Below are 24,174 nucleotides of genomic sequence, written 5' to 3'. Positions count from 1 at the left end.
AAAGTACGCCTGCGCCGGAGCCGCGGCAGGAAGACAAGAAGAGGACGTCATCCTATGAAGATGGGAGGCGCCGGACCCGAACCGCGACGCCCATCGGACCGGACCGCAGCGGGACCGCCCCTGGGTGAGTATAATCTAACCTTTATTTCTCATCTTTCAGGTTACATCGGGGGCTCATCTACAGCATTACAGAATGCTGTAGATAAGCCCCTGATGCCGGTGGCCTTAGTCTATAGGCCATTTTTGGGGTGACAAATTCCCTTTAAACTGTCCATAAAAATGGCAAGCTATGTAAAAAAAACTGTAATTATTTACCAAGACAATGACAGTTCACAGTCTAATAGACAACATTAATAGATAGTTACATAGTTGTTGAAGGAAGACTTTAAGTCCATCTAGTTCAACCCATAGCCTAACCTAACATGCCCTAACATGTTGATCCAGAGGAAGGCAAAAAAAAACCCATGTGGCAAAGAGTAAGCTCCACATTGGGGAAAAAAATTCCTTCCCGACTCCACATACGGCAATCAGACTAGTTTCCTGGATCACATGAATCCGTAGTGCATGGTGTTCAACTGTTTGTTCATTCTGCCTCCCAAATATTGAATAAAAAGAAACTAATCAATGTTATGTAGGCGAAAATAATATCAATTCTCATCTCACAAAAAACAAGCCCTCACTCAGGTCCATCATTTGTAAATGGAAAAACAGACTACACACATGTTCAAAATTGTTGTTACCCCTCGTTTAATGACAGAAAATCCCACAACAGTCAAAAAATAACTTGAATCTGACAAAAGTAATAATAAATAATCTATGAAAATGAACAAATGATCATCAGACATTGCTTTTTAACCATGCTTCCACAGAATAAAAAAAAATAAAACTTATGAAATAGGCATGGACAGAAATGATGATACCCCTGAATATGTGACAAAAGGGACATGTTAAATCAAGGTGTGTCACTGTCCACTAATTAGCATCACAGGCGTCTACAATCTTTTTTTATTTATTGCTACTATTGTTAGGGTACTGTCTCACAGTGGCACTTTGATCGCTACGATGGTACGATCTGTGACGTTCCAGCGATATCCATACGATATCGCTGTGTCTGACACGCAGCAGCGATCAGGGACCCTGCTGAGAATCGTACGTCGTAGCAGATCGTTTGGAACTTTATTTCGTCGCTGGATCTCCCGCTGTCATCGCTGGATCGTTGTGTGTGACAGCGATCCAGCAATGCGTTCGCTTGTAACCAGGGTAAACATCGGGTTACTAAGCGCAGGGCCGCGCTTAGTAACCCGATGTTTACCCTGGTTACCAGCGTAAAAGTAAAAAAAAAAAAAACAGTACATACTCACATTCCAGTGTCCTTCAGGTCCCTTGCCGTCTGCTTCCCGCACTGACTGACTGACGACCGTAAGGCAGTACAGAGCACAGCGGTGACGTCACCGCTGTGATCTGCTTTCACTTTACGGCGGCACTCAGTCAGTGCGGGAAGCAGACGGCAAGGGACCTGAAGGACACCGGAATGTGAGTATGTACTGATTTTTTTTTTTTTACTTTTACGCTGGTAACCACGGTAAACATCGGGTTACTAAGCGCGGCCCTGCGCTTAGTAACCCGATGTTTACCCTGGTTACCCGGGGCCTTCGGCATCGTTGATCGCTGGAGAGCGGTCTGTGTGACAGCTCTCCAGCGACCACACAACGACTTTCCAACGATCACGGCCAGGTCGTATCACTGGTCGTGATCATTGGAAAGTTGCAGAGTGTGACAGTACCCTTAGAGTCAAGTTATTTCTGTGACCATTGTGTGTTTTTCTGTCATTAAACGAGGGGTACCAACAATTTTGACCACATGTGTATAGATGATAACCCTCAGTGAATTAATTTATAAAATGGAATCACTTCAAGGGGATTTCGACTATTCTGGTTTTCTGTCATTTAGTTATATTAGGGTTAGGGTTGATCGAATAGCTTTGCATAACTCCTTATCCTAATAGCTATAGCGCTAACCGAATAGTTGCCTCGGGAACCTTGTTAGATGGAGCGCTCCCGATAATCATCTGTTCATCGCTGCAGCTGCCAGTGTTGTGTTGCTGTGTGACAGTCACAACTCATACAAGCAGAGCCCGTGCCCATTTTTGGGCTATCTATGCAAGTGTTGTGACTGTCAAACAGCCACGACACATGCAGCAGCGACGCCAAACAGCTTATTATCAGGAGCGCTACAGGTATCCAGGTTACCAAGGTAGCTATTCGGGAAGCACTATAGCTATTCGGATAAGCACTTATCCGAAGCTATTCGATCAACCCCAATTAGGGCTTCTGCATATGGTGTGTCGAATCTCCTCTGGGATCTGTTCCTTCTGTCCAGGTGGAGTAATCTGCTCCCTACTTCAGCCATTTGGAAAGTACCACACCCTACTAAAGCTCAAAGCATATGACAGGAATCTGCCAGAAACAGCGTTGTTCTCCTCTGGTTCAGTCCTCTGTGCTCACCATGTGGCTTGTGTATTTGCTTCCTGTTGTGAACGTGGCCCGTTTACTGACTACTTTTGTGTCTTCTGATTCTGTCCTTCTGGTTCTGACCCAGCTACCTGACTATTCTTCTTGACATCTAATACCACAGAATAGCAGGTAACACCATAGTCCAAGCCTAGGGGTCCCAGTGTAAGTCCAGATACATGCAAGGGTGTTAAAGGGCAATGAGCAAGGCAATCCTTGGGATATGGAAAGCAGAGAAGATCGTGCCAGGCATGTCCATGGTGGATATCTTTTGAGCTGCCAGGTGACCCAATACATTGTGTCTGCAATCTAGTCTAGCTAGATCTACATTCAAATAGCTACATGGCGCTCCTTCCCTTCTGAACACTGTCATGTGCCCAGACAGTACAATCGTATGTAGGGTATTGTAAAAAGTTGGAAAATTTGTAAGATCCATTTGTTTTCTATTATCCTTTGTGATTAACTCCAAAGTTATGACTACATAACGTGACATACGTCAGATATGAAAAATGGGGCCTGATTAGGAACACAAAACTGGCTGCAGGAAGAGCTTAAATCAGAGTATTTTTGACACTGACTTCTGTAATCAAAAACTGTGACTATAGGCAATAACACATTTACTGAAATGACCAACCTCAGCAGTCTTCATCAGTAATAAATGAGTAGCTAGTGATGAAACCTCTCTGGTGTAATTAGAGTATGGGGCTCGGTGACTTCACAATCTAAAGTATCGTAAGAGCCAATATTTTCTGTCAGATGAGTATCAAGAAGAAATATTACACATTTAAAAAGAACTGTGTATAATAGTGCAGAGCTGAGGTGTCTTAAAGTGAACCTCTCAGCAGGATTGTGCACAGTAACCTACAGACACTGTCAGGTCGGCGGCGTTATACTGATTACATGGATACCTGGTGATGAAATCAGTCTTGTGGTTATTGTTTAATCTGTATTTGTAGTTTTCAGTTAATGAGATTCTTGTGCTCTGAGGTGGGTCTGGGGGCGGGTCTTTATGTGGTGCTCTGATTACATATGCATCTGTATTGGCTTATGACAGGTCACTGATCCCTCAGTGACCTGGCCCATTTTTACATAATGCATATAATAGCGTTGATATTATTGTTGATAATGCCTATAATATTGTGGCTATTGTGATGCTTAAAAAATAAATTACATCCACCAAAATGTCACCGGCAATGGCGGCGCCTGTGTAATAGCATCTATAAGTAAGAGAAAGATGCAATTGGACTTGCGCCATCAGTGTCATTTTGTTGGATGTAAAAAAAATTTCTAAGCCTCGCAATAGCCACAATATTATAGGCATGATCAACAATAATACCAACATTGTTATATGCATTATGAAAAAATGGGGGGCAGGTCACTGAAGGATCAGTGACCTGCCATAAGCCAATACAGATGAATATGAAAGCAGAGCACCACATAAAGCCCCGCCCACAGCGCCGCCCAAGAGCATGAGAATCTCATTAACTGAAAACTGCAAAAAAACATTAAACAACAACCACAAGACGGATTTCATCAACAGGTATCAATTTAACCAGTATAACGGCGCTGACCTGACACTATGTGTAGGTTACTGTGCACAATCCTGCTGACAGGTTCACTTTAAATTTAGATCTTAACCCCTTCATGACCCAGCCTATTTTGACCTTGATGACCTGGCCATTTTTTGCAATTCTGACCACTGTCCCTTTATGAGGTAATAACTCAGGAACGCTTCAACGGATCCTAGCGATTCTAAGAATGTTTTTTCATGACATAGTGGGCTTCATGTAAGTAGTAAATTTAGGTCGATATTTTTTGCGTTTATTTGTGAAATTTAAGGAAAATTTTGAAAATTTCGCAATTTTCAAATTTTGAATTTTTATTCTGTTAAACCAGAGTTATGTAACACAACATAGTTAACAAATAACATTTCTCACATGTCTACTTTACATCAGCATAATTTTGGAAACAAGTTTTTTTTGGCTAGGAAGTTATAAGGGTTAAAATTTGACCAGCGATTTCTCATTTTTACAATAAAATTTACAAAACCATTTTTTTTATTTTTTTTTAGGGATCACTTCACAGTTGAAGTCAGTTTGATGGGTCTGTATGGCTGAAAATCCCCAAAAGTGACACCATTCTAAAAACTGCACCCCTCAAGGTGCTCAAAACTACATTCAAGAAGTTTATTAACCCTTCAGGTGTTTCACAGCAGCAGAAGCAACATGGAAGGAAAAAATTAACAATTAACTTTTTAGTCACAAAAATTATCTTTTAGTAACAATTTTTTTTATTTTCCCAAGGGTAAAAGGAGAAAGTGGACCACAAAAGTTGTTGTCCAATTTGTCCTGAGTACGCTGATACCCCATATGTGGAGGGGAAACCACTGTTTGGGCGCACAGCAGGGTTCAGAAGGGAAGGAGTGCCATTTGATTTTTTAAATGAAAAATTGGCTCCAATCTTTAGAGGACACCATGTCTCGTTTGGAGAGCCCCTGTGTGCCTAAACATTGGATCTCCCCCACAAGTGACCCCATTTTGGAAACTAGACCCTCCAAGGAGCTTATCTAGATGCATAGTGAGCACTTTGAACCCCCCAGAAGCTTCACAAATTGGATCGTAAAAATGAAAAAGTACTTTTTTTTTGCAAAAATTTTCTTTTAGCCTCAATGTTTTCATTTTTGTATGGACAACAGAATAAAATAGATCCTAGACTTTGTTGGGCAAATTTTCCTGAGTACACCAATACCTGATATGTGGGGGTAAACCACTGTTTGGATGCAAGGCTCGGAAGGGAAGGAGCGCCATTTGACTTTTTGAATGAAAAATTAGCTCCAATCGTTAGCGGACACCATGTCACGTTTGGAGAGCCCCTGTGTGCCTAAACATTGGAGCTCCCCCACAAGTGACCCCATTTTGGAAACTAGACCTCCCAAGGAACTAATCAAGATGTGTGGTGAGCACTATTTACCCCCAAGTGCTTCACAGAAGTTTATAACGCAGAGCCGTGAAAATAAAAAATCTTTTTTTTTTCCTCAAAAATTATTTTTAGTTTGCAATTTTTTTATTTTCTCAAGGGTAATAGGAGAAATTGGACCCCAAAAGTTGTTGTCCAGTTTGTCCTGAATACGAAGATACCCCATATGTGGGGGTAAACCACTGTTTGGGAACACGTCGGGGCTCGGAAGGGAAGTAGTGACATTTTGAAATGCAGACTTTGATGGAATGGTCTGCGGGTGTCACGTTGCGTTTACAGAGCCCCTGATGTGCCTAAACAGTAGAAACCCCCCACAAGTGACCCCATTTTGTAAACTAGACCCCCAAGGAACTTATCTAAATGTGTGGTGAGCACTTTGAACTCCCAGGTGCTTCACAGAATTTTATAACGTAGAGCCGTGAAAATGAAAAATCATTTTTTTCCCCCACAAAAATAAATTTTTAGCCCCCAATTTTTTATTTTCACAAGAGTAACAGGAGAAATTAGACCCCCAACGTTGTTCTGCAATTTTTCCTGAGTATGCTTATGCCCCATATGTTTGGGTAAACCACTGTTTGGGCACACGTCGGGGCTCGGAAGGGAGGGAGCACCATTTGACTTTTTGAATGCAAGATTGACTGGAATCAGTGGTGGCGCCATGTCGTGTTTGGGACCCCCTGATGTGCCTAAACAGTGGAAACCCCTCAATTCTAACTCCAACACTAACCCCAACACACCCCTAACCCTAATCCCAACCCTAAGCCTAATCACAACCCTAACCCCAACACACCCCTAACCCTAATCTTAACCCTAATTCCAACCCTAACCCTAAGGCTATGTGCCCACGTTGCGGATTGGTGTGCAGAATTTTCTGCACCGTTTTTGAAAAATCCGCAGGTAAAACACACTGCATTTTACCTGCGGATTTCCTGCGGTTTTACACCTGCAGATTCCTATTGAGGAGCAGGTGTAAAACGCTGCGAAATCCACAAAAGAATTGACATGCTGCGGAAAATACAACTCAGCGATTCCGCGTGGTATTTTCCGCACCATGGGCACAGCGGATTTGGTTTTCTATAGGTTTACATGGTACTGTACAATGCATGGAAAACTGCTGCGAATCTGCCAATCCGCTGCGGATCCGCAGTTAAATCTGCACCGTGTGCACATACCCTAATTCCAACCCTAACCCTGATTCTAACCCTAACCCTAAATGCAACCCTAACCCTAACCCTAGTTCTAACCCTAACCCTAACCCTAGTGGAAAAATAAATATATTTTCTTTATTTTATGCTGCTCTCTACCTATGGGGGTGATAAAGGGGGGGGGCTATTTACAATTTTTTTTATTTTGATCACTGTAATAAAACCTATCACAGTGATCAAAGTGAATGAACGAACCTGCCGGCCGATTCGTCGGGCGCACTGCGCCCGCCATTTTGGAAGATGGTGGCGCCCAAGCTACAAGCCGGACAGACACCGCGAGGGATTCTGTAGTTACCGGGGTGGGATCGGAGAGCAGGGGTGGCACCGGACAGGACAGGGGGGCGGAGTGGAGAGGATGGCGTGGAGAACATAAAGGAGGGGTAGGAAAGACTGACGGCGGCGGCAGATCGCCTCTGTCAGTCGGTGGCAGGATCAGATCGGGGTCTCCAGCCGTGGCCAATATTGCAGCATCGGCCATGGCTGGATTGTAATATTTCACTAAGTTTCATTGGTGAAATATTACAAATTGCTCTGATTGGCTGTTGAAAGTGAAACAGCCAATCAGAGCAATCATAGCCACGGGGGGGCAAAGCCACCCCCCGTGCTGAAGTACCACTCCCCCTGTTCCTGTAGGTTGCGTGAAATTGGAGTTAACCCTTTCACCCGGCCTGCAGGAACGCGAGCATTCTGTGACACAGCATATGCGTCACAGGTCGGATTGGCACCGACTTTCATGACGCATATGCTGTGTCACAGGTCGGGAAGGGGTTAAGCATTTGGAAGAGGTGACGGAGAGCTTTTTTTTTATGACTATCATGGAGTTACAGACTCACATAAGTCAGGCAGATGAATCCCACCACAACTAAACTATCATACAGTATGAACAGGTAAAAAAAAATAAAAATTTTTATTATATGTTACATTCCCAACAACGTACGTACGAGGGAAGAACTTCAACATTAAACCGGCGTTGCATTAATTTATGGCGGACCATTGAGGCTACTATGAGTCCTGACCAGAAGATTAGAGAATATAATATTGCTCCCCATTTCAGGAGAGATTGTGCAGTGATCTGAATTCCTTAAGGCCCCATCACACACAGCGACGCTGCAGCAATACAGACAACGATGCTGATCGCTGCAGCGTCGCTGTTTAGTCGCTGTGTGGTCGCTGGAGAGCCGTCACACAGACCGCTCTCCAGCGACCAACGATGCCGAGGTCCCCGGGTAACCAGGGTAAACATCGGGTTGCTAAGCGCAGGGCCGCGCTTAGTAACCCGATGTTTACCCTGGTTACCAGCGTAAAAGTAAAAAAAACAAACAGTACATACTCACCTTCGCGTCCCCCAGCATCTGCTTCCTGACACTGACTGAGCTCCGGCCCTAACAGCACAGCAGTGACGTCACCGCTGTGCTTTCACTTTCACTTTAGGGCCGGCGCTCAGTAAGTGTCAGGAAGCGGACGCTGGGGGAAGCGAAGGTGAGTATGTACTGTTTGTTTTTTTTACTTTTACGCTGGTAACCAGGGTAAACATTGGGTTACTAAGTGCGGCCCTGCGCTTAGTAACCCGATGTTTACCCTGGTTACCAGTGTAAAATATCGCTGGTATCGTTGCTTTTGCTTTCAAACACAACGATACACGGCGATCGGACGACCAAATAAAGTTCTGGACGTTATTCAGCGACCAGCGACATCACAGCAGGATCCTGATCGCTGCTGCGTGTCAAACTAAACGATATCGCTAGCGAGGACGCTGCAACGTCACGGATCGCTAGCGATATCGTTACAAAGTCGTTTCGTGTGAAGGTACCTTTAGTTATCTGGAGTCCGTCTGGTGGAGGTGTGAATTGTGTCCATGTAGTGACTCATAAATCCAGGTGTTAAATTGAGTCCTAGTGTCAAAGAATTGAACATCTTCATTAGTTTGAATTCTCAAATTTTTCTTTCTCTGTCATCCTAAGGGTACGTTCACACAGGACTTTTTTGCTGCTTTTTTTTGCTGCTTTTTTTTATGCTAATTTTCAGCTGCTTTTTACAGTACCAGTAAAGCCTATGAGATTTCAGAAATCTCATGCACACACGTTGGTTTTTTGTTTGATCAGTATTTTCTGCTTTGCTGCTTTTTTTGGACATAGGGCATGTCACTTCTTTCAGCGTTTTTGCAGCGTTTTTTCACCCATTGACTTGAATGGGTGATGAAAAAAACGCTGCAAAAACGGTGAAAAAACGCATGTAGCATTATTTGCTGCGTTTTTTGTGCAGAAAATCATGGCCAGCAGGAAGGGATCTCACAGCCAAGAGCTTAGGGGTGTGGTTAGTGAGGTGTGAAGAGCCATTGTGAGGTGTCCTGATTGTGATCTATTGTGAGGGAGTTCCTGGTAGTAAGGTGTGAAGAGCCATTGTGAGGTGTGAAGAGCCATTGTGAGGTGTCCTAGCAGCTGAAAATTGGCATAAAAAAAGCAGCAAAAATCTGCAGCAAAAATCTGCAGCAAAAAAGTCCTGTGTGAACGTACCCAAAAAACGCACCAAATACGCACCAAAATAACGCACCTAAATTAGCATAAAAAAAAGCAGCAAAAAAGTCCTGTGTGAACGTACCCTTAATATAACCTTTTAGTATTAAGACTTTTAAGTCTGTCATACAATGTCCAGGTCCAGAGAAATGTTTTCCCACAGGCGTGTCCATTTCATTCCTGATTGTGTGTCTGTGTAGATTCATCCTAGTTGGTAGTTTTTACATGGTTTCCCCAATATAGATACTTCCAGGGCACCTCGTACATTGTATCATGTACACCACGTTGGAGGATGTACATGAGAAGGAACCCGTGACCTTATAGTCCTGATTTGTGTTTGGTACACGGACTATATCTGTTGGTAATATGTGGGTACACGTTTTGCATTTTTTATTGTTACAGGGGAATGTGCCCGTCACTGATGGTGATGAGAGGACACTTCTGACAAGGAGATTCCTTAAGTTAGGGGGCCATTTATAGGAGAGAAGTGGAAGTTCTGGGAATATGTCTTTCAGTTTGTGGTCTCTGGAATATGGGATGGAGATCAGCACCAATTTCCCTTAGGATGCTCATGTGGGGGTTGTATGTGACCACAAGAGGCACCCTGTTGTTGTCCTCCCTCAGTGTGTAATCCATGTGGCTATTTCTTGGGACCCTTGTAGCCCTGTGGATCTGTTCATCTATTACCAGTGGATGGTATCCTTCTTGTAGGAATGTGTTCCTCAGTGATAGCAGCTGTAGTTCCCTTTCTTTACTGTCTGAACAGATCCGAATATATCTCAGAGCTTGACTGTAGATGATGGATTTTTTGGTGTGTCTTGAATGAAAGCTGTCCCATCTAAGATATGCCGGACGTCCTGTGGGCTTATGGTAAATTGAGGTTTGTATGGCGTTGTCCTTGATGTATATGGTCATGTCCAGAAAATGTATTTGGATCTTTCAAAAGTTGAGGGTAAGCTTGATGGTTGGGTGGTACTTGTTGAAGTTATTGTGGAAGGTTAGTAGATTATCTTTTGAGCCTGTCCAGATTATTAGCAGATCATCAATGTAGCGGAAGTATGCAAGAGGTTTAATAGAGCAAGATGACAAAAATTCTTACTCCAGTTTCGCCATAAATAAGATAGCATATTGTGCAGACATTTTGCTTCCCATGGCGCTGCCCATACACTGTTCGTATAAATTGTTCCCAAAAGAAAAATAGTTGTGATGAAGCACAAACCTGATCTTGCCACAGTGCTGATTCTGTGGCTAGATTGTTCATTTGAAGGAAATATTTCCATGCTGCAATTCCATCCTCATGAGGAATGTTGGAATAGAGAGACTCTACATCCATGGTGGCTAGTGTCGTGTCCTCTGGAAGTGGGCCCAGCGCTGACAATTTGCAAAGAGTATCCGTGATGTCCTGGATATAGCTGGGTGTGCACTTCACTAAGGGTTTCAGAATGTTCTCCACCCAGCCTGAGATATTCTCAGTTAAAGTCCCAATACCAGAGGTGATAGGCCTCCTAGGATTACCTTCTTTATGTATTTTAGGCAACATGTAGAAGGTACCTGTTTGGGAATTGTCTGGTGTAAGTTCCAGCGTTGAGGATGAAGTCGAATCAAATCCATTAATGATATGTGTTAGTTCCTCTATGTATTTTTGGTCGGATCTCCCTGAAGTGGAGTAGCATTTTATATCCAAGATTTGTGTGTTTGCTTCCTGGATGTAATCTGTCGTGTTCATTATGACTACAGCTCCTCCTTTGTCTGCTGGCTTGATGATGATATTGTTATTGGCTTTTAAAATTGTATGGCTTTTCTTTCCTCCATAGTGATATTTTGCGGCACTTTATGGTGTCTGTCCAAAATGTCAGATATAACTTTTTTACGGAAACAGTCAATGTAGTGATCCAGAGTTTGGTTGTGGCCAAGTTGCGGAGTCCAGCTTGTCCTCTTTCTTTTTTGCTGTGTCGTTCACATTGTCTTGTGATATGATATCTGTTATGAAAGAATTCTTTGAGTAGAAATCTGTGGAAGAATTCCTCGATATCGCTACAGAACTGAGCCCTATCAAGCTGTTTTGTAGGACAGAATGTTATTCCCTTTGATAGAACATGCATTTCTCCTGTGCTTGGCTCATATTGTGGACACACCTGTGGGAAAACATTTCTCTGGAACTAGACATTGTATGACAGACTTAAAATTCTTAATACTAAAAGGTCATTTTAAAAATGACAGAGAAAGAAAAATATCAGAATTCAAACTAATGAAGATGTTCAATTCTTTGACACTAGAACTCAATTTAACTCCTGGATTTACGACTCACTACATGGATACAATTCACACCTCCGCCAGGACTCCAGATACCTAAGAACATCATTCTCACTCCCTTTCCATTTGTAACAAAATGACTACCGTATATACTCGAGTATAAGCCGACCCGAGTATAAGCAGAGACCCCTAATTTTGCCACAAAAAACTGGGAAAACTTAATGACACGAGTATAAGCCTAGGGTAGGAAATGCAGCAGCTCCTGGTAAATTTCAAAAATAAAAATAGATACTAATAAAAGTAAAATTAATTGAGACATCAGTAGGTTGTGTTTTTGAATATCCATATTGAATCAGGAGCCCCATATAATGCTCCATAGAGTTCATGATGGGCCCCATAAGATGCTCCATAATAAAATATGCCCCATATAATGCTACATAAAGTTCATGATGGGCCCCATAAGATGCTTCATAGAAAATATGCCCCATACAATGCTGCATAGGTTGATTATGGCCCCATAGAAAATATGCCCTATACAATGCTGCATAGGTTGATTATGGCCCCATAAGATGCTCCATAGATAATGTGTCCCATACAGTGCTGAATAGATTATGGCCCCATAAGATGCTCCATAGATAATGTGCCCCATACAATGCTGCATAGGTTGATTATGGCCCCATAAGATGCTCCACAGATAATGTGCCCCATACAAAGCTGCATAGGTTGATTATGGCCCCATAGAAAATATGCCCCATACAATGCTGCACAAAGGCTGATTATGGCCCCGTAAGATACTCCATAGAAACATTTGCCCCATATAATGCTGCACAAAGGTTGATTATGGCCCCATAAGATGCTCCATAGAAACAATTGCCCCATAGCCGTCTGCTGCGATAAAAAAAAAAAATACACACACTCACCTCTTGTCCTGAGCAGGCCCCCGGCACTTACGATATTCACCTGTCCCCGTTCCACCACTGTGCGCTGCTCCTCTTCCGTGTTTTGCACAGTGACTGTTCAGGCAGAGGGCGGTGCGCACTAAACACGTCATCGCGCACTAAACACGTCATCGCGCCCTCTGACCTGAACATCACAGGCAGAGGACGTGGAAGTGGAGCGGCGCACAGCGGTGGAACGGGGACAGGTGAATATCGCGCAATGCTCACCCTCCCCGTTATACTCTCCTGCTCCCGGCGTGGTCCCTGGCAGCTTCTCACTGACAGTTGGTCTCCGGGCATCCGCAGCTTCTTCTTGTGTTCAGCGGTCACATCATACCGCTCATTAAAGTAATGAATATGTGTCCATATTCATTACTTTAATGAGCGGTACCACGTGACCGCTGAACACAGGAAGAAGCTGTGGGGGGCAGAGCTGCAGGAACATTCAGAGACGCGCCGGGAGCAGGTAAGTATGATTTGACAGCTGCCGCTCCTTCTTCCCCGCCGACCCCTGGGACAACGACTCTAGTATAAGCCAAGAGGGGCACTTTCAGTCTAAAAAAATGGGCTGAAAATCTTGGCTAATACTCGAGTATATACGGTAATTAGATTTCCTTGGTTTATCTTTAGGAGGCATCACACCTCCTGAAGCCATGTCCTACTGTAGTATTCCTTAAATGTTGTGCTTTTTTCTTATTAACCCATTTGTAATCTTGCCTGAAGAAGGAGCCACTGTGCTCTGAAAGCTGCAAACATATTATTTTCTGGTTAGCCAATAAAGGTATCACTCCTAGAATACTTTTGTCATCATTGGGCAGAAAAGTATTCACATTGATTTTTCTGGCTAACACGGTACCACAATACAATTTGTTATTGTACATCCTGTTATTGTACAGGAAAGATATATATCTTGGTATTGTGTTAGCCAGTAGATAGAAAAATATTTAGAATTGAGAGTCTTCAGTGGTTGATACCTTTTAATGGCTGTGATATATGTGATGCAGTAACCCCTGTAACAGGTAGGGGGCGCTGCATGGTCTCCCCGGGATGTGCACGGAGTTGTATTGAGGCCGTGAGAATTGACCTGCAGTGATGTCAGGATCACGTGACCAGCCCATGTGATCCATTACTGTGGGTGTGGTTACAGGTACATAACGTGACCAGAGTGTGGGTCACATGTTCCTGTGTGGTTCCAGTGTTTGGACCTGAAGGGTCCAAGTGCAAAATCCCTGAGGGAGTTCCTGAGGGCTCGGTGTGTTCCTGTGTTGGAAGCCTGGGAGGAGGCTTCCTGGAAAGCACCTGCTGGCGTGGGAGGTCCTAGGAGGAGGACCGGATCCCGGAGCAGTGCACAGTGGAACTGGGGAAGCTACAATCCTTCAGTGGCTCTGGACTGACTAGTGTGTGCCGGCCAGGCAAGTTGGTGATCCCTGTAAGGCAGCTTACCCGGAGGTGTGGACTGGCGAGGAGTCAGCAGGTGGAGCCGGAGCTCCCGTCAGGTATCGTACAGGCCGGTAGTGCTTGTGAAGTTCTATGAACTGTGTGGTCTCCCTTGGGAACTGGTTAAGGGAGGACCAGCGTGTATTAGAGACGACAACCCGGAGTCACATGTGCTGTCTGTGACTTGGGACGTTGGTGAAGTGTACGGCGTACGGACACCCTGGTAACTGGGCGAAGTGAGAGGCCCAGCACGTTAGTGTCCGTGAGGCAAAGCCGTACACTGAAGTGTTAGAAGCTGCAAGTAGATATCACCAGTTGGTGCCTGTTGTGTTTCATGTTTTGAACTGTGCGTAACCCGGTTTATGACGCTTAATAAACCGCATGGACTGCTTTGTTTTATAAACCCGTGCCCGTGTGCTTGAATATCGCGGCCAAGTGAGTGTCCCCCAACACTCTCAGTAAGAGAAACCTTACATGGCTAACTGAAAAGATGGTAACAAATTGCAAGCTTTCGAGACTACACAGGTCTCTTCATCCAGCAAAGACTAAAAGAAATTCTGAAGAATCACATATTGATGCACAACATAGCACAGAACAAAAAAAGAACATGGATAAGACAGGTGACATGAAGCAGAATTACCATGAGTGATAAACAGTTATGTCCATAAATATTGGGCCAGTTCTTAGATAAGGAATGTTTTATTGTCCTCTGATTGGGGTCTGGTTCTGTTGTGATGACCCCACATGGTCTGAGGGGCAAGTTCCTTAGCTGATGTAAAAAGACATAAATCCATGCGACACATTAATTCCTGCACTAAGACTGTCAAAGGTCGTCATCAGTTTATATTCCCATACTCTTCTCTCTCTCTTAGATTTGAAGCTACTTTTAATACAAGTAATTTCATGTCCATAATGTTATGATTTGAGAGACAAAAATATTTTGCCACAGGGAGATCCATTCTTTTTTTCTCTTATTGTGTGGTGATGAGAGTTCATTCTTGTTCTCAGTTTCTGCCCTGTCTCCCCCACATTCAGACCCCCAGTTGGACATTTAGTACAAATAATTAGGTACACCACATTAGAACTGACGCAGCTGAAAGTTCCTGGTATCTTGTAGTCCTGATGTGAATTGGGGATCTTTATCTTGTTCATGGTCATTATAAATGGACAGGTTTTACATTTTTTTCTGATTGCAAGGAAAGGTACCTGCAGCTGTTGGAGAGGACAGGGAGCTCTTGACAATGATGCTTCTTAGATTTGGGGGCTGCCTAAAGCACAATAGTGGGGGTCTGGAAAAATGGATTGTAAGCGGGCATCTTTTTGTAGTAAAGGTTGTAATTTCTGTAAATTCTGGTATCCTCCATTTTTATACAGGAAAGATATACACTCACCGGCCACTTTATTAGGTACACCATGCTAGTAACGGGTTGGACCCCCTTTTGCCTTCAGAACTGCCTCAATTCTTCGTGGCATAGATTCAACAAGGTGCTGGAAGCGTTCCTCAGAGATTTTGGTCCATATTGACATGATGGCATCACACAGTTGCCGCAGATTTGTCGGCTGCACATCCCAAAGATGCTCCATACAAGGCAGGATGGATCCATGCTTTCATGTTGTTTACGCCAAATTCTGACCCTACCATCCGAATGTCGCAGCAGAAATCGAGACTCATCAGACCAAGCAACGTTTTTCCAATCTTCTACTGTCCAATTTCGATGAGCTTGTACAAATTGTAGCCTCAGTTTCCTGTTCTTATCTGAAAGGAGTGGTACCCGGTGTGGTCTTCTGCTGCTGTAGCCCATCTGCCTCAAAGTTCGACGCACTGTGCGTTCAGAGATGCTCTTAGGCCTACCTTGGTTGTAACGGGTGGCGATTTGAGTCACTGTTGCCTTTCTATCAGCTCGAACCAGTCTGCCAATTCTCCTCTGACCTCTGGCATCAACAAGGCATTTCCGCCCACAGAACTGCCGCTCACTGGATTTTTTTTCTTTTTCGGACCATTCTCTGTAAACCCTAGAGATGGTTGTGCGTGAAAATCCCAGTAGATCAGCAGTTTCTGAAATACTCAGACCAGCCCTTCTGGCACCAACAACCATGCCACGTTCAAAGGCACTCAAATCACCTTTCTTCCCCATACTGATGCTCGGTTTGAACTGCAGGAGATTGTCTTGACCATGTCTACATGCCTAAATGCACTGAGTTGCCGCCATGTGATTGGCTGATTAGAAATTAAGTGTTAACAAGAAGTTGGACAGGTGTACCTAATAAAGTGGCCGGTGAGTGTATATCTTGGTACCGTGTAAGCCAGTAGATAGAAAAATATTTAGAATTGAGAGTCCTCAGTGGTCGATACCTTTTAATGGCTAGCTGAAAAGATGGTAACAAATTGCAAGCTTTCGAGACTACTCAGGTCTCTTCATCAGGCGAGACTAAAAGAAATCCTGAAGAATCACATATTTATATATCTTTCCTGTATGTAGACTGGACACCTCCACCTTGACGCAACCCTCATTTGGATAAATATATAGACACCTTCAGACACTTGATAAAATCCACAAATTCCAAAAAAAGAAGAAAATGCAAATACCCGCACTGCTGGCAAAACGCGATCACCTATCTGCGTGCTGTAATGTGCTGTACCAGTACCTCTGCCTCCTACACCTTGCAGGGGCACAAGGGGTGCTTAACCAAAAAAGTGCATGTTGTCCAAAGGTAAAAAGAGAAAAAGTAGTTAGCACTCACCAAGCCCACTGCTGCAAACAAGTAGCGCGAAACAGCTGTCATCCTTCAGACATCATGTTCTCCCTGTCCTTGTCCTAATAAAGACTTGTTTGCAGCAGCGGGCTTGGTGAGTGCTAACTACTTTTTCTCTTTTTACCTTTGGACTTGATAAAATCCACCATCATAGATACTAACAGAAGACAAGCATCCAACATCAGTGCCTAGGAGAGAAAGGTACAGTCTCTGAAGACCAACAAAGAAATGATCATCAAACCTGCTGACAAGGGAGGTGCAATAGTCATGATGAACACATCAGACTATATGAAGGAAGCAAACAGACAAGAGCAATCAATTCATGTGTGGGCACCTTTACTGAGCAGGTATCTGGATGGGTAGAGGGTATTCTTAAACCCCTGATAAAGGATACACGCAGCTTCATTCAGGATACAACTGACCTATTGAATAAACTATCAGCAATAGGTCCTCTACCAGAAGGAACCATCCTGGCCACCATGGATGTGGAATCTTTGTACTCCAATATCCCACACCAGGATGGATTAAATGCCTGCAAATTCTTCCTGGAAAACACAGGGACTGAAGCGGATTCTGTGGTGAAACGTATAAAATTCATCCTCACCCACAATTACTTTGAATTTGACAAGAAGATCTATCTACAGGAGACTGACACAGCAATGGGAAGTAAAATGGCCCCACAGTATGCAAATCTTTTCATGGCCAAGCTTGAAAGCGACTTTTTGTCCTCATGTCCCATCAGGCCTCTGGCCTACTACCGCTACATTGATTCAAGAAAAGCACATCCAGCCCATGAATGGCAGCACTTCCCAGGACTCACATTCAAAGATGATATTTCATATATTTTTTTTTTCATAACTTAAAATAGAAGAGATACAACGCGTTTCGGATACAGTATATATCCTTCTTCAGGTATCATAAAAACACAGTACAAAGGGGATTTGTAAAAAAATATGAAATATCATCTTTGAATGTGAGTCCTGGGAAGCGCTGCCATTCATGGGCTGGATGTGCTTTTCTTGAATTACTCATCCTGTGTGAGCCTGACTCTGGTTCTTTCACTTGGATCCACCCGAGTTAAGCTGCAAGCCCTGTATATTGAAAAGTATCTCAGAGGGAATTTTGAGGATACATAATCTAAAGCCATTTCAGTCTTTTATCAGGTGAGTGCATAAAATTGTGCACCCTTTAAAGACTATAATATTGTGTTTACGCACTTAGGGCGCCGCGATTTGTCTGTTCTTCTTTCCCAAACAGGTTTTTTGTATACCGCTACATTGATGACATGTTAATCATCTGGACGGAGTCTGAGCCACAGCTAAAGACGTTCCATGAACAGTTTAATCAATTTCATCTTACCCTCAACTTGACACTCAACTATTCCTGTACTGAAATTAACTTTTTGGACACCATCATTAAGCTGCAGAACAATAAAATAGAGACATCCCTGTATCAGAAGCCAATCGACCGTCCAACATACCTTAAATGGGGCAGTTTCCATCCAAAACACCTAAAAACTCTATTGTCTACAGCCAAGCCATCAGATGCAATCGCATATGTTCCAACCCCATGGATAGGGATGAACACCTTGGTCGCCTCAGAAAGACCTTTTTGAATCAGGGCTGGCTTCCATCCTAGAACAATTGAAAACCATATTACAATAGCCACCAGAATATCAAGGAATCACCTGCTACATTACAAAAGAAAACAACCGGGTGTCTCTAGTAGTTACCTACAATCCAAATCTGGAGGTGCTAAGGGGAGCTGCACGGAAATTACAGCCTTTACTACAAAAAGAAGCCCGATTACAATCCATTTTTCCAGACCTCCCCCCACTACTGTGTTTTAGGCAACCCCCAAATCTAAGAAGTATCATTGTCAGAAGCTCCCTGTCCTCTCCAAAAGCTGCAAGAACCTTTCCTTGCAACTAGAAAAAAAAATGTAAAACCTGTCAATTTTTAATGAATACGGACAAGATAAAGATCCCCAACTCACATCAGGACTACAAGATCCCAGGTACTTTCAGCTGCGTCACTTCTAATGTGGTGTACCTAATTATTTGTACTAAATGTCCAACTGGGGGTCTGTATGTGGGGGGAGACAGGGCAAAAGCTTAGAACAAGAATGAATTCTCACCGCCATACAATAAGAGAAAAAAGAATGGATCTACCTGTGGCAATACATTTTTGTCTCTGAAATCATAACATTATGGACATGAAATTACTTGTTTTAAAAGGTAGCTTCAAATCTAAGAGAGACAGAAGAGTATGGGAATATAAACTGATGACGACCTTTGACAGTCTTAGTGCAGGAATGAATGTGTCGCATGGATTTATGTCTTTCTACATCAACTAAGGAACTTGCCCCTCAGACCATGTGGGATCATCACAACAGAACCAGACCCCAGAGGACAATAAAACATTCCTTATCTAAGAACTGGTCCAATATTTATGGACATAACTATTTATCACTCATGGTAATTCTGCCTCGTCACCTGTCTTATCCATGGTTTTGTCTTTTTTCTGTGATGTGTTGTGCATAAATATGTGATTCTTCAGAATTTCTTTTAGTCTTCGCCTGATGAAGAGACCTGCGTAGTCTCGAAAGCTTGCAATTAGTTACCATCTTTTCAGTTAGCCATTGCAAGGTATCAACCACTGAGGACTCTCAATTCTAAATATTTTTGTTATTGTACAGAAATTCACACTTGGCCCTCACTGCTCAATTAATGTTGTCGATCATTAACTCCTTAACCCCATATGACGTTCTATCCCGTCGAGGTGACCTGGGACTTTATTCCCAGGGACAAGATAGTACGTCATATGCGATCGGCCGCGCTCACTATCGCAGCTGACATCCGGCACAATGTGCCAGGAGCAGTCACGGACCGCTCCTGGCATATTAACCCCCGGAACACTGCAAACATGATCGCAGTGTTCCGGCGGCATAGGGAAGCAGAGGGGGCTCCCTGCGTGCTTCCCTGAGACCCTCGGAGCACCGCGATGTGATCGCGTTGCTCAGAGGGTCTCCTACCTCCTCCTCCCTGCAGGCCCCGGATCCAATATGGCCACGGGGCTGCTTCCGGGTCCTGCAATGAGGTGGCTTGCAAGCGCCTGCTCAGAGCTAGCGCTTGCAAGCCTCCCGCAGTGCACATCAGATCGCTGATCTGACACAGGGCTTTGCAAAGTGTCAGATCAGCGATCTGATCCTATAATATGATGTCCCCCCCGGAGCCATGTTATAAAGTTAAGAAAAAAAAATTGACATATGTAAAGAAAAAAAAAAAAATTACCAAAAAAAAAAAAAAAAAAATTGTTCCCATAAATACATTTCTTCATCTAAAAAAAAAAAAATCAAACAAACAATAAAAGTACACATTTAGTATCGCCGCATCCGTAACGACCCCTTCAGTAAACACCGTAAAAAAAAAAAAAAAAAAAGGCAAAAAAACGCTTTGATATCATACCACCGAACAAAAACTGGAATAACACGCGATAAAAAATACGGATATAAATAACCATGGTACCGCTGAAAATGTCATCTTGTCCCGCAAAAAACAAGCCGCCATACAGCATCATCAGCGAAAAAATAAAAAAGCTGTAGTCCTCAGAATAAAGCGATGCAAAAATAATTATTTTTTCTATAAAATAGTTTTTATTGTATAAAAGCGCCAAAACATAAAAAAAGATATAAATGAGGTATTGCTGTAATCATACTGACCTGAAGAATAAAACTGCTTTAAACGTGGAACGGTATAAACGCCTCCCCCAAAAGAAATTCACAAATAGCTGGTTTTTGGTCATTCTGCCTCACAAAAATCGGAATAAAAAGCGATCAAAAAATGTCACGTACCGAAAATGGTACCAATAAAAATGTCAACTTGTCCCGCAAAAAACTAGACCCCACATGACTCTGTAGACCAAAATATGGAAAAATTGTAGCTCTCAAAATGTGGAGACGCAAAAACTATTTTTTTCAATAGGATTAGGGGATGTGTTTGGGTTAGGGTTTCAGTTATAATTGGGGGTTTCCACTATTTAGGCACATCAGGGGCTCTCCAAACGCGACATGGCAACGCATCTCAATTTCAGCCAATTCTGTGTTGAAAAAGTAAAAACAGTGCTCCTTCCCTTCCGAGCTCTCCTGTGCGCCCAAACAGGGGTTTATCCCAATGTTTGGGTATCAGCGTACTCAGGACAAATTGGACAACAACTTTTGGGGTCCAATTTCTTCTGTTACCCTTGGGAAAATAAAAAATTGGGGGCTAAAAAACCATTTTTGTGGGAACAATTTTTTTTATTTTCACGGCTCTGCGTTATAAACTGTACTGAAACACTTGGTGGTTCAAAGTTCTCACAGCACATCTAGGTAAGTTCCTTGGGGGGTCTAATTTCCAATATGGGGTCACTTTTGGGGGTTTCTACTGTTTCGGTACATTAGGGGCTCTGCAAACGCAATGTGACACCTGCAGACCAATTCATCTAAGTCTGCATTCCAAACAGTGCTCCTTCCCTTGCAAGCTCTGCCATGCACCCAAACGGTGGTTCCCCCTCAGATATGGGGTATCAGCGTACTCAGGACAAATTGGACAACAACTTTTGTCTTCCAAATTCTCCTGTTACCCTTGGGAATATACAAAAGTGGGGGCTAAAAAATAATTTTTGTGAAAAAAATAAAGAATTTTTATTTTCACAGCTCTGCATTATAAACTTCTGTGAAGCACTTGGTGGGTCAAAGTGCTCACCACACATCTAGATAAGTTCCTTAGGGGGTCTACTTTCCAAAATGGTGTCACTTGTGGGGGGTTTCAAGGTTTAGGTACATCAGGGGCTCTGCAAACACAACATGGCGTCCCATCTCAATTCCAGTCAATTTTGCATTGAAAAGTCAAACAGCGCTCCTTCCCTTACGAGCTCTGCCATGCACCCAAACAGTGGTTTACCCCCACATATGGGGTATCAGCGTACTCAGGAAAAATTTTACAACAACTTTTAGGGGTCCATTTTCTCCTGTTTCCATTGGTAAAATAAAAGAAATTGGAGCTGAAGTAAATTTTTTGTGAAAAAAAAGTTAAATTTTCATTTTTTTTTAACATTCCAAAAATTCCTGTGAAACACTTGAAGGGTTAATAAACTTCTTGAATGTGGTTTTGAGCACCTTGAGGGGTGCAGTTTTTAGAACGGTGTCAAACTTGGTTATTTTCGATCATATAGACCCCTCAAAATGACTTCAAATGTCATGTGGTCCCGAAAAAAAAAAAATTGGTTTTAAAAATGAGAAATTGCTGGTCAATTTTTAACTCATAACTCCCTAACACAAAAAAAATTATGGTTCCAAGATTATGCTGATGTAAAGTAGACATGTGGGAAATGTTACTTCTTTAGTATTTTGTTTGACATATCTCTGTGATTTAAAGGCAAAAAAACTCAAAGTTGGAAAATTGTGAAATTTTCAAAATTTTCGCCACATTTCCATTTTTTTCATAAATAAAAGCAGGTAATATCAAACAAATTTTACCACAATCATGAAGTACAATATGTCACGAGAAAATGTCATAATCATCAGGATCTGTCATAATCATCAGGATCTGTTGAAGCATTCCAGAGTTATAACCTCATGAAGGGACAGTGGTCAGAATTGTAAAAACTGGCCTGGTCACTAACGTGCAAACCACCCTTGGGGCTTAAGGGGTTAAAGCAAAGTTTGGCCAGAAAGACTGGACCTGGTCTTGTAGGGACCATATGAGCACATTCAGCAGCACAGAAGGGAGAGAAGGTAGATTCAGAAAATAAGATATCAGGGTTATAGGAAGCCAACAGCATCATTACCCTCCGCTTTCTCTTACAGGCCCATCATAATAATGTTCCTCAAGTGATTTTCTAACTTGTCAGTACATTCTACGTGTGCTGTCATTTGGCTTTGTAGTTTACAGATCTGGGCAGGTAACGGTCACCGTCTTCTATCCCCAGAGGGTAGGTGGATCCTCCAGGTTGTAAGCTCTATATAAAAGGGCTTTAATGCCCAAAGTCATTTGAACAGTTTTGAATGGAGGAGAATGTTGTGGTCTAGAGGCAAAATGGCGATCATGGTAATACAGCCGGACTACACCACCGATAAAGTAGCCACAGACGGTGACTGAGAAGAATCTGTGACTTCTCTGCATTTAGTGGTTACTACTCACCTGGGTAGTCATATGTGGGAATCTCCTCTTTACAACACTCATCACCCCTCACATATGTCTCTGTAGTATTAATATGGGTCAGATCTTCACCCTGAAACAAATATTGAGAAAAATCACAGACAGATGGAGAAGTCACATCTATGATAAGCTCTAATCCTGCCATCTCCACCATTCTCATTACACAAGTATAAAACATAATACTGGGGGATAAAACAAGACTGAGCACAAGACCTTCACAGCCATCTACACATCATAGGGGAGATCTCATGACACCTTCTCTCCATCTACCTGATGATCCTGAGGAAAATTAGGATCTTCTTGTTTACAGTCCTGTGGAAGAAGAGGACTGGAACATCTCTCTGGTGTTGTCCTCTTACTGGATAGATCTGGAGGAAACACATACAGGGACTGAATTCATTCTTTACATACAGATAATTATAGGCCATGTGTATTTAGTCCTGTCTATTACCTGGTGATGTGAGGGGCTGGGGAACCTCCATCATGATGTCCTTGTACACATCTTTGTGTCCTGCTAAATACTCCCACTCCTCCATGGAGAAATAGACGGCGACATCCTGACACCTTATAGGAACCTGACACATACAATTATACTATGATCCCTCCGATCCCTTCATAGCGTTACTGTATAATGTCCCAGCATTCCCAGCAGTGTCACCTCTCCAGTCAGCAGCTCAATCATCTTGTAGGTGAGTTCTAGGATCTTCTGGTTATTGATGTCCTCATGTATCAGGGGGTGAGGTGGAGGACCCATGATTGGGCTCAGGAGTCTTCCCCATCCCTCAGACTCAGGGTCCTGACAACTCTCACTAGAGGTCTTCTTCACTACTGTGTAATCCTGGTTATGGAGAGACACATTAATAAATCTCACTACAGACATTTCCAGAGTCCTCACCTCTCCAGTTCTATCCATTTGTTATTCCCATAGATGAGAATGATGTAATGTGACGTCATCAGAATCTCTCACCTCTCCAGTAAGCCGGAAGAGGATCTCTAGGGTGAGGTGTAATATTTTCTCTGCCATCTTGTCTCTGTCCATATCCATCTTTGATGGATAAATCAGGAAAATTTTCTTATGTAGATCTTCACCGAGAGGATCCGATATTGTAGAGACCTGAATGAGAAGAAGATGAGCCGATGTAACATCATAAAAATCCTGTGTAATAATACAATTACTGGAGATAATAAGGGGAAACATATGAAATTTATTATTTTACAGTATTTAGTTTCCTTCTTTACATCTACTAATAAAACCTATATATTTTAGGCCACAGACAACAAGCAGTTTCTTCCTCGGAGTTGGCAGCTGAATACGTTTCTCATAGACTCATCTTCCATAACGCTAATTCTCGTCTCATTTCCCGACACTGGAATCGGCATTAGCAATAC

General features: G+C 42.9%; 1 protein-coding gene across 2 annotated transcripts in view; it reads right to left on the bottom strand.

Moving 5' to 3' along the window:
* LOC143767947 (uncharacterized) overlaps positions 1 to 23,419 on the bottom strand; it is a 28,305-nt gene extending 4,886 nt beyond the window's left edge. Inside the window, exons 1-3 of one of the 2 annotated variants that reach the window (XM_077256493.1) lie at positions 23,237 to 23,419; positions 23,056 to 23,153; positions 22,768 to 22,858 (exon numbers count right to left, since the gene is read on the bottom strand). In XM_077256493.1, coding sequence (XP_077112608.1) covers positions 22,768 to 22,858; positions 23,056 to 23,153; positions 23,237 to 23,369 — 322 coding nt within the window. In that variant the 5' untranslated portion in view covers positions 23,370 to 23,419. The remainder of the gene's footprint in view (positions 1 to 22,767; positions 22,859 to 23,055; positions 23,154 to 23,236) is intronic. The other variant, XM_077256494.1, reaches the window with a different exon arrangement.
* Positions 23,420 to 24,174: the final 755 nt, after the last annotated feature.

Source organism: Ranitomeya variabilis, chromosome 4 (assembly GCF_051348905.1).
Source record: "Ranitomeya variabilis isolate aRanVar5 chromosome 4, aRanVar5.hap1, whole genome shotgun sequence".
Lineage (NCBI taxonomy): Eukaryota > Metazoa > Chordata > Amphibia > Anura > Dendrobatidae > Ranitomeya > Ranitomeya variabilis.
The sequence above is the reverse complement of the archived record's forward strand: the minus strand, read 5'-3'. Positions and strand labels throughout refer to the sequence as shown.